Raw genomic sequence first — 17,106 nt, 5'->3', positions numbered from 1 at the left:
AAAGTATCAAAAAAAAAAATTTGATGAATACTTGTCGAAAACTCGTAACTCTAAAATCGAAGTCTTCTTTCGAGACGAAAAAAAAGGAAAAAATATTTTTTTAACAAATCTTTTGAAGGTATCACCTAAGTTAATCGACAAAGATTCGACTATTGATAGTAAAGAGAAAAGGAGAAATTTGAGAATATATATTAAAAAAAAAATTTAAAAAAGCTTTAACAAATTTTTTGACGATATCACCTAAGTTAATGGATAAAGATCCGACTATTGATAGCAAAGAGAGATGGAGAAATTTGAGAATGTATAAAAAAAGAATTTTAAGAAAGATAACGAAAATGACCCTAATTTTAACACAGTCCAGCCCAAAACATCAGAAGAGCTCACTGAGATTTAGCATCCACGATCTCTACGAAAGGGGTTTGACTTTTTCTTTCTACGTCAAAATCAAGATATTTTAGATTTTTAATCAATAAAGATGTTGTTATATTACTTAAAGATTCATTAAAGACATGTTACTAATTTATAATATGTCAATAAATCAATTTTCATTAAAAAAAATCATGATTTTTTATTTCTTATCATATGTAGAATGATAATAAATTGAAAAAATGATTTAAATAGCAACCTTCAACATCATCCTAAGTTCCTCAACATGCAAACTATAGTAATGATTTTTTTTTCTTGCACTTGACAATCGCATGTAATTTTTTTGACAAATCATTTATTGGAAAACAAACAAGCACCAAAATATTTTTGATTCCTTTTCATTCAAGCCATGATAATTATTTTTAAAATTTTACTTATTAAATGTTAATTATATCATCTTTTATATATATATCGATGAGAAGAAGTTGAGATGACAAGCACATAAACCCTAACATAGTTGATAGGTTGATCAATCTAATGATTTGCCAACCACACCTTACCAATATGGTAATCGAATATGAGGAGACATGATATAACCAATTACACGTTGTCGAATGATACGTGGTGATCATTCGACCCTAAGAAAGGAATGTTACATCATGCCCTCATCCAACACATCATACATCTCCTCTTAATACTTTGCAATCTTAGACGTAATCATTCCTAGATTACCTATAAAAAGGATCACAATATGCATATTTAATAAATCCATCTATTCTATCACATTGATTAATCTTGGGTTTTTAACTTGAATAAACTTAATTGTCGGAGAGGCCATAATGGAAAATACCCTCAACTCAATTATTTCATAATCAATATATTGAAAAATTACAAGTGAAATCTTAGATAATTTTAAAACGAGTTTCGATTAGATTTAACTCACCTTTCGGATTCTAATAACTAAAATTATATATATATATATATATGTATATATATATATATGTATATATATATATATATATATATATATGTATATATATATATATATATATATATATATATATATATATCACATTATTTGCACAAGTTTAGTACTTTTGATAAGATCATTATGTGTTTGGTTTAGCTAACGATCTTTTTATATTAGTTGCTTCCAAAGCAATATTTGCTTCACAACAAGCTAACAATCTTTGACTTGGCAAACAGGTTATTTCTTGAGAAGCTCGGAGTGAACGTCGATGGGGCCTTCGTAATTCGATATGTCTCTCAAATTGAGATGTTCCTCACTAGCTAGCCATAAGGTCATACGGTACACCATCAAAGTATCGATTACACTCGAGTAGGAAAGACAACATTGACTATATTAAGAAAAAAATATTTAAGTCAAAAAAATATTGAAATAAAAGATATTATGAGATTGGGCGTTTAGATAGACTAATTATATATTATCCCTTATACTTAGATCCTCTTAACATCATAGCCCTTATATTTAAAAAATATATTAGAATTTTTATAGTTATCAAAATAAAATAAATAACTCTATTTGTCCTAACGTCGTCATCAACTACATTGATGGAAAACATAACGCATGACACTATATGTTGAATCGATATGAAAGTAATGAGCAAAATAATAATTTTAACATTCCTTCTGTTTCCAATGATTTTATCGATAAAAAAATAATTTCAACATTTCACATGCCGAAAATAAAAGGGATATTAAAATTATATTGTTTTCTCATTATTTTCATATTGATCCTATGTGTTTTCTATTAAGTAACTGACAACATTAGGGTAAATGAGATTATTTGTTTCACCTTCAGAATTATAGAAATTTTAATATAAATTTTTTAAGTATAAATATCATAAAACTAACCTGATCCAAATATAGAGGATAGTATATAATTAATCTCACTTTGATCGAGCTCAAGTTAGACTAACCTTTGAATCAACTCAAGCTTCGGCTGATAGGACATAATGTTAAGTGTGACGCTCACTATTAGCCCGACCTTATGACTATTCTAATACAAAGTGGGGGGTGATAGCTACATTAAACATCGAAAAATTATGCTAATAAATAATTTAGTACTTAAGACTCGAGAATTAACACAAAAACATAAACTCAAAATAGTGAACATAACATCTATATGCTTTGATGCTTTAATTGACATCCACAAACAACAATAAAATTTTAATCAATTATAAAAGAATTATAAGTTCGCGTGAGTTTACTTGCCATATACTCCCTCTCATGTAAACTAAAAAAAAAAAAAATCCTTCCTTAAATTTATTAAAGATCCTCATAGCACTGCATCTATCGTAGGATGTTTATTGAATTAAGTAAACGCTAGTGATCAGAATATCTTTTTTTTTCCTTCATATAGAAGTCTTTATATTTGAATTAATTGTCCTCCAAGACTTTGATTCCACGAATTCAAGATTTAGAAAGAATTTAGAGGCCACATCAAATATTTAGATTATTTAATAAAAAGAGATTATAAGGTCGTCTAACAACGTAAAGAAGAAATCTAAGCTCTACTCTCGTATAATCTTCCGATGGTCAACTCTCAATTAGCACAAGCAACTTGTCACCCTGTGGAGGATAGATTGCAAGAGAAAAAACTATGCAAACAGAAGAGGAAGTCAACTTTCCCAGGGAAATTTAACCCTGAAATGAAAAGAAAAAGACAACCTTGTCATGTAAGAGGATGATTCCTTGGTGATCAAGCTACTACAATACATGTATTCCATGAAATATGAATCTTTTGACTCATCCAGCGTCTTTGCTTGCAGAACAGGGCATGGATTATTCATGTTAGAAACGCTATGGTTGATCCGGTCAATGAACACAAGGCAGATACAGCAAGAAGGTCATGTACATCTTCACATGAAATGATTGAATCAGAAGACTAATTTAGATAGGGACTGCAAGAAAGTTGATCGTCCTCTCAACCTTGGACGAGCTTGATAATGAGCTATAATATAAAGGATTATATCGAAAGATCGATCATCTCGGTGCATAATTAAGTGATCATTAAGAATATAAATTAAGATATTGTATTGACTACCGGCTTAAAATTTAGAAAATTTTAATTGTTGTGACTTTAGGTGAACAGAAAATAAATATATAAATATAAAAAGTGCTCGCTTATCCAAATAATTAAAACAAGCTGATTTTATAAGCAAATAGCAAATCATATTCCAAACAATTATAAATATATTATTTATTATTATTATTATTATATCTTCAAGATATTTAGATTTTTTGAACCTATTTATCCCAAGATGTCTCGATATCATCTGTCATGGACTTAATTAATTTTATCTAAGAATCTACGTTGATGAGACATTAATTGGTTAGTGTGTAGACTTTTGGTTAATTATATAACTTATTTTAATTCGACCAAATCTTTGTGCTTGTAAGAGGATGATTGTTAATCGTATTATCTAACCATGCATAAAGGTTTTGACTTTGACCATCAAAGAAGATGAGAGACGTGCATGGAAATAACGACACATGAGAATCCAAAAGCTAAACAATTAAGAGTAAGCAGAGGCTTACGTAATGGAAAAGGATCACTTTGAATTGATGCCTTGGCCTCATCTTCTCCAAAGTAATATCCACACCGACTGTTGCGAGTTCTCGCCTTTCTCATCTTCTTAACTAATCCATCTATGGCGAACACCATTCTTATCCTCTCCTTCTCCGGAGACCAAAATGTCCCTCGCATTTCATTTAATACATCCTCTTAAATCTTCCATTCCCATCACCAATATCATGTGACCAAGTTGACCTGTCTTTGATCTGCTTTTTCATGTGTTAGGGAAGTTCTACCATGAAGCTTAACATGTCAAGTAATTGCAAACCTCCTCCATATATGTATAATATTAATTCTGTGACCATTATCGAAAGAATAAATGCACTGATAAAAAAATATTTCTTTATTATGTCATCATTTCTTTGACCAACCTGATTCCATGGGTATACTAACTATTATCATATCAGTGGACAAGTCAAAAACCCTATTTGGCATATCCAACTTCACTGTTGCATTGAAGGATAAACACATGTACAATGAAAAGTTACAGTCTCTCTCTGTCTCTCTCTCTCTCTCTCTTCTTCTGTTTGGCTCGAGTGAGCTTGCTAGAGATAAGGTTCATTATGAGGTTTCCATTAAAGAACTTTTTGTTTGCCAACATGATGCTGAAATAATACTTGAAAATGAGGCCAAATATCTTAAAAGTTACCACGGTTGTGTGATCTATCATATACAGGTTCACATAGTTCAGCATGTTGCCATCTATCCACTCGATGTCTCTTTCAGGTCGTGATAAATGTGAGTTTGACTACTATCTAATCCATGTATCTTCATGCTTTCTTTCTTTCTTTCGCACCTAAATAGATTTGACTGCTATCTCATTTGTATCCATGCATATTCGACAGTCATCTACTTCCTCTGTGATCTCCATATACTTACATTTCCTCACCGAAGCGTGATAGTAAGTCTGGCTCTGTGGTGTCAAGCTGATGCACAGACGCCCACAAGGAAAAGCCGAGGAGCTTGGCCGAGGCGAATGGCGGTATCGATCATGTGTCAATGGGTCAATCAATATTTGTTTTTCTCGTCAGAATTGTCCGTGGAACATAAGAAGATCTTGTATAGAATAATATAGTGCAATTTTGTTTTCTTCGATTGACACGCAAGTCATTATTGCTACAAGGAGAGGATGGTTTGGGAAACTTAAATACGTTATATGTGGCCACGGGCAGAGGGGAGTCGCAGAACAGCGTGTTGGTGAAGGCTTCGACTTTATTGCAGGTCATAGCAGTCGTCTGACCCCCTCCCCCCTCCCCCTCGACGCCTCTTCGCAAGTCCTCGCTCCACCACCTACTGTTTCCCCGTCTTCCTTCTAATGTCACAGGTTTCTGAAATGAGGAGATCACAGACGACGACGACGACGACGACTTGTCTCCCGTGCTAGCACAGCAGGTCCTGCCGGCGATGGCTGCGGAGGAGATCGCCGCCTCGGGAACACATGGCAAGAGGAGGAGACGTTCGTGCTTGCTCTCCTGTTTCCGGGCCTCTCTCGTGTTAGATACAACCGAAGCGAAGGCTGCGGAGTCCCTGGGCGTGCCGGGTAAAGGACCGCGGTGGTGGAAGTTTAGAGAGAAGAAGAAGACCGTGCCGGTGAACGTGATGGGCGACGCGACGCCGACGAGAGGGAAGGAGGCGCCGAAGCCTGGGAACAGCGGTTTCCGCCACCGCTTTCAGAAGGTAGGAGACTCGTTACAGCTCACCGTAACCTTCGACCCTTCTAATGATGTCAACGATAGAGTGCGAGCTTTGTGAAGCTCGATTTACCTGCTGCAGCTGCAAGTAAGAAACGTCGCTTGTGTTCGGCTCCTTCATACGGTTCATGTGAATTGCTGGATTCCAATGCGAGCAGCAAAACGCAGCAATTTGTTTTGCTTTAGATATTTTGTGATTGACATTAGATTTTATTCAAGGCAGGAAATAAATATAAGCTGTTTTCTTGAAGAAATTACCTTAGAATTTGACAGGAAAATTGGGTTTTTTTTTGCGGCTACGTCAGGACAATGGAACTGAAGGCCCCATCACAACTACCCACAAAGTGCACCAGCCCCAACAACCCTCTGCCGGGGCCCAGAATCCCAGGGCGCGCCATGTCACGTCCAGATGCAAGACCCGAAGTGAACCGGCGTCCACGTACCGCGTGCCCGACCGGACCCAAATCGGCACCCGAACCAGCCATCCCGGCTCACCCGAGCCTGGTCGCCCCGCCGCCTCCACCCATGTGAAACCGCCACTGAAGGGCGCCGGAGAGCTGGACTCCGCCGCCGGGCTGTTGGTGGTCGCGGTGGCGCTGGCGCTGCTGCTGTTCTGCGGCCGGACGTGTACGGTGCTCTGCTTGTGCACCTTGTTCAACTTCTTGCCCCGGATAAGGGCCACATCGGCCGCGCGCGGCGCTGGAACCGGCGGAGAAGGCGGCTGCGAGATCGACGTGGGCTCGGAGGAGTACAAGAAGATGGTGGTGCTCAAGGGTCTGCTGGAACGAGATGGCCGACGACCGTCGTTGACGAAGCTGGCTGGTGCACAGTAGTTTTGTTATGTGCTTCTAAAACCCATTCCCTGCATGTAAATACAAAGGAAATAAAAGAAGAAAGAAAAAGGAGAGTAGCAGCAATTTTCTTCTTATTTTTAGGACCTGGGATTTGTATGAGAAAACGATGTGATAATAATTATCTCACAAGCAACCCGTGAGGTTTTAGCGTGATGGATACTTGTGATGTGATCTAATGATATCAAGATACGCATCGAATACTCCAAAACTGAGGGTATGCATTGGGACTTCTACCTATAAACTATAAGCCAGTCAAACAAAAGAGTTCATTGGAATTCCTCACACACACATTCAGAATATCCAAAATAATGAATCAGCTAATTAAATCTTCCCTGCCCTGAAAAGAAGATGTTCCAAACAAGCATGCACACCTTCGTCCTTATCCGAAGCGAAGGATTGATCACAACGATGGACCAACCTGTAAAGAAAAGAACAAAGATGAGAATCCGACTGTGAGAAAAGAACAAACATCCCAAATCCAAGCAGTTCAACAACCCACCGTTGAGCCTTTAGCTTTCCTTCCTTTTTCTGTCCTCTCTCTCAGGGAGAGGATGCCACTCAACATGCACGCCTGAGAGATTAGTTGAAACATGGACCCTCAAGAAACTTAAGCAAGAACAACGTATCAGCAGTGCACTAATTAAATAGTTAGTGCCATTAGTAAGGCACCTACTCCATCTTGGCTGAGTGAAAGCTTTGACAGTGCTCGGGTGATGTCAACCCGTGCCATCACCACAGGATATGCATCTATCATTAGGGCACTAATAAAATTCTAGTCTCATCCACCACCCGGTTAGTCCAACTTAATTATCTTACTCGAACTTAAACCCGAACCCTAACCCAAGAACTAAATTTCTCTAAATGACAAGTGCAGCACATATGAATTTTTATCTATCCAAACTGGAATTCCACAATTTAACTAGATATTGAATCAAACTCAAGAACTAAATTTCTATTAAAACCTGTATAAAAACCTAATAGAACGTTATCATAACCTGGCTTGAACAGGTCGGATAGCTATGAGGAGCCCAAAAAACCTGACTTACAGCTACTTATAGACCAGAAATATGGCATAAATATGTTGATCAGCATTGCTTGCAGGCATACCTATGTCTCCAATTGGTGTGCATCAAACAGTGTTTCCAGGCTTTTGGACCTGCATTTAAAGAAACTACAGCTCTTTCCTAGAGTAAAGAATAATGAAAATTAAATAACTAATTTTGATCTATATTTTAAAATGACAAATAAAAAATTGCTTCTGCAGGGAAATTACTACAAAAATGATTATATAATCCAGGTAAAGCATATAGGAAGGCAAATTTAGTCCTTAAGCTATCAAATGATATTATCTCTTTATCCAAGAAAAAAAAAACAACAACCAACTGATTATTGCCATGATGAATGCTGCTCCTATCAATATATCAAAAATACTTTTGTATTTAATTTATCTCCTCTCTTTTTATGGAACCATTTTTGTGGTTTCGGCAAGATAAAAATTGCTCCCACAGATCTGTGAAATTCAAAACTAGATTATGCACCTAAATTATGCTGCCACAGTGGAGATAGAAATACAGAACTATGCATCCATAACATAATCACTTAACCAAATAAAAATATTAAATTCCTAAATTTATTACTTTTTACTAGACATATAGTCTAATCACAGGGTCAAGGATAAGAAAAGGAGTAAAAAGAAAGAATGACCACAAAGTCAAATGACTTGAATGGTTTGAGCACTGCAATCATATATGAAAATCCAGATTGGTTATTTGGATGGACAACAATGGAGTGCATCATGTTTTAGCAAGTTAATTACACTTCTAAATACAACAAAGTGCATAGAGATTAATTTTTTTCTTCTTCAATGTAACAACTTCGACATCCAGAAGGACACAAACTATAAGCTCAAAGAGTCCACCTCATCCTTCCCTTGTAATGTAGTCAACCCTGCTATCCCTGCAATCCATACTAGCCTTAACTGCTCTACAGGCATTGCAGAAATAAAACCTAACCATTAGCCTCGGGCTTTTCTATCATAAGGAAACCACAAACAAGGTTAGCTGAAGAATATGACTAGTATAACCAGAGTTTAGGAAACAATTTGATCCCCATTTTCAGGACTTCTTCCCACTAGTACAAGATCCAATGTGTGTTTCATTTGATTCTTTGAGGGAACAGTTCATATGGATATTTTTTTATTGACAAAAATGTCCAAGGTTTCAAACAGCATTTGCTAATCCTTGAGAAAGAAACAAAAGAAATAGGTTGACAATATACAGGCCTCGTCGTGAAAGTCATTTTATGCTCCTTAACCTATGAATAGGGTAAATATTATGTTTGTGTGTTGTTCTTCAAAATCATTTCGTATTTTGCTTATAAACACATAAACATCCATATTCTATTATGCCTATATATCAATGACAGCATAAACAGTGTAAACTTCCTTTTCTAGTTTTGTTCCTTAATGTGCCCAGTTAATCCAAATCAATATTGACAATTACATGGCCTTCAACTGAAGCATCAGATATGTGTCATTACTGTTATGGTAAATAACTTTTTTAGCCGTGGCTTCGGGGCCGTTGCGGCTTGGTTTGGGTCCGGAAGGCGGGGATCTCCGTGGGGGCGCTCCTCGAGTCCGCTGAATCTCCGAAGGCGGGGATCTCCGAAGGCTTCGTACCTGCATAAAGGTCGGGTCGGGGTGCTCGACTCGACCCCTCCGACGATCAAGTCAGCGAAAGATGTGGAGGGAGTTTCGAGAGAAGTAGTGTTTTAGGGTGTGTCCCGCCTCCCCTCCTTCTAATGAAAGAGAGGGTATTTGTAGGGAAGCATTCTGCTTCCTGAGTTGCCCGCTTGCAGGGGGCAGACTGACAATAGCGATGGCGTAGCGTGTTAGACTTGGCTTTTGCAGGATATTAATGTGCCTCGGTCAGCGTTCTGATCAATTCCGAGGTGCGTGACGTCATCTGGAGCAGCTGACGTTGTCCTGAGACTGTTTGCCATTTTTACCCTTATCATATTCCCCCCCGAAAGGAGCTATGCATCGGTTGTTGTAAGAGGAGTCTGATGCATGGCTTCTGTCTTTAGGCGGGCTAGCCGCGCAGACGAGGTTTCGGGGAGAATGGAGTTGAAGAGCCGAGGAGCACGACGTAGGCGAGCTAGCCGCGCAGGTGTGTCCTAGATGGCGTAAAGCCGAAGAGCCGAGGAGCACGACGCAGGCGGGCTGGCAGCGCAGGCGTGGTCTCGGGTGGCGTAAAGTCGAAGAGCCGAGGTGCACGACGCAGGCGGGTTGGCCGCGCAGGTGTGTCCCGGGTGGCGTAAAGCCGAAGAGCCGAGGAGCATGACGCAAGCGGGTTGGCCGCGCAGGCGTGGTCTCGGGTGGCGTAAAGCCGAAGAGCCGAGGAGCACAACGCAGGCGGGCTGACCGCGCAGGTGTGTCCCGGGTGGCGTTAAGCCGAAGAGGTGAGGAGCACGACACAGGCGTGGTCTCGAGTGGCGTAAAGTCGAAGACCCGAGGAGCACGACTCAGGCGGGCTGACCGCGCAGGTATGTCCCGAGTGGCGTTAAGCCGAAGAGCCGAGGAGCACGACGCAGGCGGGCTGGCCGCGCAGGCGTGGTCTCGGGTGGCGTAAAGCCGAAGAGCCGAGGAGCAGGACGCAGGCGGGATGACCGCGCAGGTGTGTCCCGGGTGGCGTAAAGCCGAAGGGCCGAGGAGCACGACGCAGGCGTGGTCTCGGGTGGCATAAAGCCGAAGAGCCGAGGAGCACGACGCAGGCGGGCTGACCGCGCAGGTGTGTCCCGGGTGGCGTTAAGTCGAAGAGCCGAGGAGCACGACACAGGCGGGCTGGCCGCGCAGGTGTGGTCTCGGGTGGCGTAAAGCCGAAGAGCCGAGGAGCACGACGCAGGCGGGCTGGCCGCGCAGGCATGGTCTCCGGTGGGCAGGCCGCGCTGAGGTGGGCTCGGCCGTCTATGGCCGAGGGATATGGCAAAGAGCCGGGAGACTCGATTCAGGCGAGCAGACCGTGCTGAGGTGCATCTCGGCGGCGCGGCCAAGGGACACCGCTCAGGCGGGCAGACCGCGCTGAGGTGAACTCGGGAGCGTGGGGCCGAGAAGCTCGGTGCAGGCAGGCTGCGGCCGAGGGACGTGACCCAGGTGGGCAAGCCGCCCTGAGATGGACTTGGCAGTGAATATGGCCGAGGAGCTCGGCGCAGGCAGGCTGGACGCGCGGACGTGTCTCGGGGAGTATGGAGCCGAGGGGCACGTAGCAGGCGGGCTGGCCGCGCTGGTGTGTCTCGGGAACACGGAGCCAAAGAGCACGACGCAGGCGGGCTGGTCACGCAGGTGTGTCTCGGGGATGATGGGAGCGAGGAGCACGACGCATGCGGGCAGGACGCGCGGACGTGGTCTCGGGCACCATGTGGCCGAGCAGCACGACACAGGCGGACAGGCTGCACCGAGGTGGATCTCGGCAGTGTGTGGCCGAGGTGCTCGGCGCAGGCGGGCAGACCGTGCATGGGGCCGAGGAGTCGAGGCATCGGGCTGCACCGTCAGCCGGGCAGCTGAGGCGGACGACCGTGCATGGGGCCAAGGAGTCGAGGCAGCGGGCTGCACCGTCAGCCGGGCTACTAGCGCGGGCTGGCCGCGCATGGGACCGAGGCAGCAGGATGCGCTGTCAGCCGAGGAGCTGACGCGGGCTAGCCGCGCATGGGGCTGAGGCAGCATGTTGGCTGTGCATGGGCTCGAGGGGCCGAGGCAGCGTGTTGGTTGCGCATGGTGCCGAGGGGCCAAGGCAGCGTGTTGGCTGCGCACGGGGCCGAGGAGTCGAGGCAATGGGCTGCACCGTCAGCCGGGCTGCTAGCGCGGGCTGGCTGCGCATGGGACCGAGGCAGCAGGTCGCGCCGTCAGCCGAGGAGCTAACGCGGGCTGACCGCGCATGGGGCCGAGGCAACAAGCTGCGCTGTCAGCCGAGCAACTGAGGAGGGCGGTCGCGCATGGGACCGAGGCAGCAGGCTGCGCGGTCAGCCGAGGAGCTGACGCGGGCTGGCTGCGCATGGGACCGAGGCAGTAGGTCGCACCGTCAGCCGAGGAGCTGACGCGGGCTGACCGCGCATGGGGCCGAGGCAGCAAGCTGCGCTGTCAACCGAGCAACCGAGGCGGGCGACCGCGCATGGGGCCGAGGGGACGAGGCGCGCGGGTTGGCCGCGCGCGTGAGACCGAGGGGTCGAGGCGCCCGGGGCCGAGCCGCGCGCGTGGGGCCGAGGAGCCGAGATGCCGAAGCGGGCGGGTTGACCGCGCGCGTGGGACCGAGGGGTCGAGACCAGCCCCAGAAGTCACTGCTGCTGGTGCAGGTCGGCTGCAGTGGAGCAACCAAGGAGAAGGTTAATGTACCGTCATTCCGGGCCCTCCTTCTAGCGCCAATCTGTTATGGTAAATAACTTTTTTAGCCGTGGCCTCGGGGCCGTCACAGCTTGGTTTGGGTCCGGAAGGCAGGGATCTCCGTGGGGGCGCTCCTCGAGTTCGCTGAATCTCCGAAGGCGGGGATCTCCGAAGGCTTCGCACCTGCACAAAGGTCGGGTCGGGGTGCTCGACCCGTCCCCTCCGACAATCAAGTTAGCGAAAGATGTGGAGGGGGTTTCGAGAGAAGTAGTGTTTTGGGGTGTGTCCCGCCTCTCCTCCTTCTAATGAAAGAGAGGGTATTTGTAGGGAAGCATTCTGCTTCATGAGCTGCGCGCTTGCAGGGGGCAGACTGACAATAGCGATGGCGTAGCGTGTTAGACTTGGCTTTTGCAGGATATTAATGTGCCTCGGTCAGCGTTCTGATCAATTCCGAAGTGTGTGACGTCATCTGGATCAGCTGACGTTGTCCTGAGACTGTTTGCCATTTTTACCCTTATCACTCAACATGAAACAACTATGGATTCAACATTATTCCAAAGTATATGAGATTGTGGCAACATAGTGGTATATAAGTAAATATGATTCAAGTGAACCAACTTACTCATATCAAGCTACAAAAGCATTCCTTGAGAACAATTCAGGCCTTGTCAGATACCATACAATCATCTTGGCAGACTTGAGGCCTTTGTAGTGTTTGGTAGTTCATTAACAAAAGCCTGTCCCTCTTCAATGTTGGTACCTCAGTTCCTTATTTATCCTAGCAGTCCACACTTCAACAGTCAATTCCATCTAAAGAGCCACCGAACCGATCTATTTGGTGCCAACATCAAAGCAAGAATTTGAAGCTTTAAGCAACCTCTAGATTTTCAGATACTTCCACATCCGCAATCAAACGAAGCTCCTCTCCAACCTCCTTCCGTCCACCAACTAAATTTTCTGGGAACCGCTTCTTTACCTGATCAACTACTGCCTTGGCCTCCTGCATCTGTAATTTCTTCGCCATACCCTCCACTAAAAGCTTAATTGTACCAAAATCTGGAACCTTATTCAGCTTCAAGCTATCCCTAAACACCTCCGATCCCATGTCGACATCCCCATTCTCACACAAATTGGCCAGAAAAATCCTATCTGGTGAGGCCTTTGGACTGAAACCCTTCTTCCTGAGTCCCCTGTATACTGCCTTGGCATCCTCAACCTGACCAGCATGACAATGGCAGGTGATGAGGCAAGGGTATGTGATGGTATCAGGCTTAATTCCTGCAGCTTCCATCTCCCCGATCAGCTCAAGAACGTCCTCCAGCTTCCCATGTAGTGCCCGATGCATAACCCTCACGTTGTAAGCAGCCACATCGCGGGCACACCCCTTGTCAACCATCTCCTTCCACAGCTCATCAGCCTCGTCTGGCTTCCCTTCCTTGTAGAGGGAATCAAGGAGCGTGGTGTAGATCACAGCGTTAGGCTCAATATGCTTCACATCCATCATCTCTTTCAAGGTCACCAAGGCCTTATCGGTCTTGCCGGTTAAGCAGAGAGACTTAAGCAGAATGCTGTAGGAGATGCATCGGGCGTGATGCCGTGCTTGTCAGAGAGCTCAGCGAATAGGTCCGGCACGCGATCCGATCAGGCTTCTTGGCACGAATGCAGTCAGAAAGGACGGCGTTGAAGGAGATGGGGAAGTGGGGGCAGAGGTGAGGCTGGGGACCTCGTTGAAGCAACGGAGCGTGTGGTCGAGCATGCCTGCCGCTCAAAATATTCATCGAGCGTGTGGTCGACCACACGCCATAGTTGCAGCAGACAAATGCAACTGCTAGAGCACAAGTTCTATAACAATTTATAGAGAGCATATCTCAGAGGTCACCAAAATATTCATCCACATAAGAGCCAAAGTCAGCAATCATTTCAATCATAGCTTTGTTATATGGTTGCAGAAAGAAATAGGATATCTCGAGATCTTTAGAAACATGGTCACATATTATGAGATACAGACAATGGAAAAAAGTGGAAAATCCACATATACAATAAATGCCCTTTTAACTCCTAGATTTGCTTCAGCATGAGAAACAGTTTTATTTTTAGGTAAACATGACGATTACTTGGTAATTGGAATAACTTTATCCCCCATTGAATCTTGACCCAAGTCATGTACCCTGATTTCTAGATCACCAAATCGGGACACAATTATGAATATTGTTAGTTTTTATATATGTAAACCAACTAAAGACAATTTAAATGGATATAAGACATTCCTGCTCTAAAACCAATTTAAGAAAAGCACAAAATGATGGCACATTAAATAATTTAAAAAAGATCAAATAGTTCAGAGCTGTTAAGCCTGTTATCATTGTTCTGAATTACTTGCATGCATAGCCAATGACTTAGCAAGTTTAAAATATCTTAATATATGGTAGTAAGAAAGCTAAGTGATCTAATATATATACAGATGTCCAGATGTCCTCATGTAGCATGAACCAAATTAAGTAGAGTGCATCTAGAGTGCCTCATCACCAAGGTCAAACCATGATCCAGAACATTCCACATTCCATTTAACTAAGTTATCATAAAAATAATAAGAAGTAAATAACTTAAGAATAACAATCGATCAAAATTACAACGATAACATCTTATTTCACTGTGATAGCTGATGATGCAACTCAAATACAGCCTCAGAGAGTGGAAGTCGGCACATAGATGCCACACAAAGCAAAAAATTATTGAACAAAATTTCACGAGTTCCAATAAACTAACACAGGTTACAAGTAAACATAGAAGTAGTTGCTGTTTGATGTTAAGTAACTTAACCAAAATGTATAACAAGAGCGAACAATTCAAGTAGGTTGCCTACAAAGAGAGTGCACCTTCAAGTTTCTTCAAAACATCCACAGCATCACCTTTAGTTACCGCCCTCATCATGGCCGCAACATCCCTTGCCTCATCAACCTTTGAGTCCCTCAACAGACCATCGATCAGTCCCTTAACAACCTCAAATGGTGGTGCTATTTTCTTAGTCAAGCACTCCTTGCAAATTGCAAGTGCCTCGCAAAACTCAGTTTGCTCAATCAAACCCCGAATCAACAAAACATATATCTCAACATTAGGCGAGAGACTTCCACTCCCATTCTTCCTCTTCACGGTCCTTATTCTCTTGAACACCCGAACTGCAGCACTAACATCTCCTTCCTTGATGAACCCACGGATTATGGTATTAAAGGACATCAAGTTAGGTTGAATCCCTTTCGAAATCATCACTTCTAGCAAATCTTCGGCCGTACGACTCTCTGAAATTTGGCAGAACTTGGAAATCCTACAATTATAGGTCACGACATTGGGCTCCAATCCCTTGTTATTCAAGATTTCATTAAGAATCGCTTCAAATCGATCGTCATCTCCTTTCTTCAAGTACCCGCTCAAGAGAGCATTATAAGATACAATATCCGGCTTAACACCTTTCTTACCCATTTCCTCGAGCACGTTGCTGGCAGTTTTAACATCACCTTTTCTGCAGAGGGATTGCATGAGGATGTTATGAGAGATAACGCCAGGAGAAATGCCGAGCTCCTTTGGTGCACGATTGAAGGTCTTGATGACTAAATCAAATCGACGATTGTGTAAATAGGCAGAGAGAAGAGCGGAGAGGGATTTATCAGAGCGAGGGCGGCCGATGATGTCGGGGATGCGGTCGAAGGTGGCGGCCGCCTGGTCGGGCATGCCGGCGGAAGAATAGAGAGAGATGAAGCGGACGAGGAAGCCCTCGGACTTGGGGGACCTGGGGTCGGACAGGAAGGGGGACAAGACGCGCTCGACGAGGTCGGGGCGGCGGGCGCGCGCGAGCTTCTGGACGGCGAAACCAAAGAGGTCGCGGTGGGCGTGGAAGCGAGGGAGGTGGGCGGAGGACTGAAAGAGCTCGGCGATGCGGTTGGGATCGGACTCGGAGTGGATCGCGGATCTGAGAGCGGAGAAGGGGTTGGGACCGGCGGAAGCGGGGGGCTCGGAGTGAGGCGCGAGGGTGGAGAAGGGGAATCGGAGGATGGAGGAGAGTCTAGCAGAGGGACGGCGGATAACTGCGACAGCGGCGGCCATGGTAGGAGGAGACGGTGATGGAAGAGGGTTGGGCTTCTGGGGTTTAAGGCGGCGAACTGCACGGGTTTGGGAAGACAAAGCGGGGCTTTGTATGTGACGGTGCGGGATCGAAAGGATAGGCTCGATCGAGGTCGACGGATCCATCGAGTCCAAATGAGGAGCCGACCACGATGTTGGCTCAAACGAATAGGGCCAAAGGTTTAGGTCTTGCATCGAAGGCAAGCTTGAGCAACATCAATATATGCATGTATGGGTTCAGTGGATTAAACTCCATCGTGGAGTCAACGTAGCGGTAAATGTCTCCCTTTCCTTCTCCTGACGTTGGAAGGTCGGGAAGATTATTGAGATAATAAATATTTTTAGACTTTAAATCAATATCTGATATGAAATTCAATTATAAAAACACTTATATGCAAAAAAAATATTATTAAAATTTATTTATCCCATAAATACTTCATATATTTTTAGATTTTTGATATAAAAAATATTATGAGAGAATTTTAGAGATTGATGTTGGAAGATGATGATTAGATGAAAAACATGAATGTGTTGATAGAATATATTTATTGTTATTGAAAGATATCATTGACATTCATGTTTTTTCAAACTTATGTATACAGGATTATTTGTGATACATTCGAGATAGAAATGTTAAGTTTCTAATTAACTAAGTTGTTTGATATGTCTTCGAGATAAAAATATCGAGTTCTCAAGAAGATCATTCAAAGTATCTATGCATAATGATCGAGGTTAAGAAAGATTTTCTTGATAAATCATTCCAATGTCCAAGTTAATAACCCAATATAGATGAGTGCAATTACCAACGATAAAAAATTATCTTTTTACTATATTAAAAATGAGTTTTTATACTTAATCATAAATATTCTTTAAGGAGATACTTTAACCACACATAATAATATTAATTTGATATTTTATCCATTAGACGATTCATTTGATATTTTATGCATGTAAAGGATAAAAGCAGAGACAGTCATAAATTATTTATCTTGAATTGATGTCCATGGGAGTAAATCGTGAGAGGCAACTTTTTGTTTCCCCCTTCCAATATGTCGCATGGATGGTTAGTTGATAATATATTTTTCTATCATTTATCCCCATCAAAAA

At 43.5% G+C, this 17,106-nt stretch overlaps 2 protein-coding genes and 1 pseudogene across 2 annotated transcripts; 1 reads left to right on the top strand and 2 right to left on the bottom strand.

Annotated features, from left to right (window-relative positions):
• The first annotated feature begins 4,905 nt into the window (after positions 1 to 4,905).
• Positions 4,906 to 6,589, top strand: LOC135638453 (uncharacterized). The gene is made up of 3 exons (XM_065151563.1): positions 4,906 to 5,185; positions 5,289 to 5,641; positions 5,961 to 6,589. Exons 2-3 carry the CDS (start codon positions 5,369 to 5,371, stop codon positions 6,486 to 6,488), a joined length of 801 nt encoding a protein of 266 aa, XP_065007635.1. The 5' UTR covers positions 4,906 to 5,185; positions 5,289 to 5,368; the 3' UTR covers positions 6,489 to 6,589.
• A 5,882-nt stretch (positions 6,590 to 12,471) lies between these two features.
• On the bottom strand, positions 12,472 to 14,377 carry LOC135637943 (small ribosomal subunit protein mL103 (rPPR7)-like; annotated as a pseudogene).
• A 122-nt stretch (positions 14,378 to 14,499) lies between these two features.
• LOC103984520 (small ribosomal subunit protein mS86 (rPPR1)) lies at positions 14,500 to 16,078 on the bottom strand. Its single transcript, XM_009402031.3, has one exon. It carries the CDS (start codon positions 15,979 to 15,981, stop codon positions 14,743 to 14,745), a length of 1,239 nt encoding a protein of 412 aa, XP_009400306.2. The 5' UTR covers positions 15,982 to 16,078; the 3' UTR covers positions 14,500 to 14,742.
• Positions 16,079 to 17,106: the final 1,028 nt, after the last annotated feature.

This window comes from Musa acuminata, chromosome BXJ3-5 (assembly GCF_036884655.1).
Source record: "Musa acuminata AAA Group cultivar baxijiao chromosome BXJ3-5, Cavendish_Baxijiao_AAA, whole genome shotgun sequence".
NCBI lineage: Eukaryota > Viridiplantae > Streptophyta > Magnoliopsida > Zingiberales > Musaceae > Musa > Musa acuminata.
Note: the sequence above shows the minus strand (reverse complement) of the source record. Positions and strands in the feature narration are given on the sequence as shown.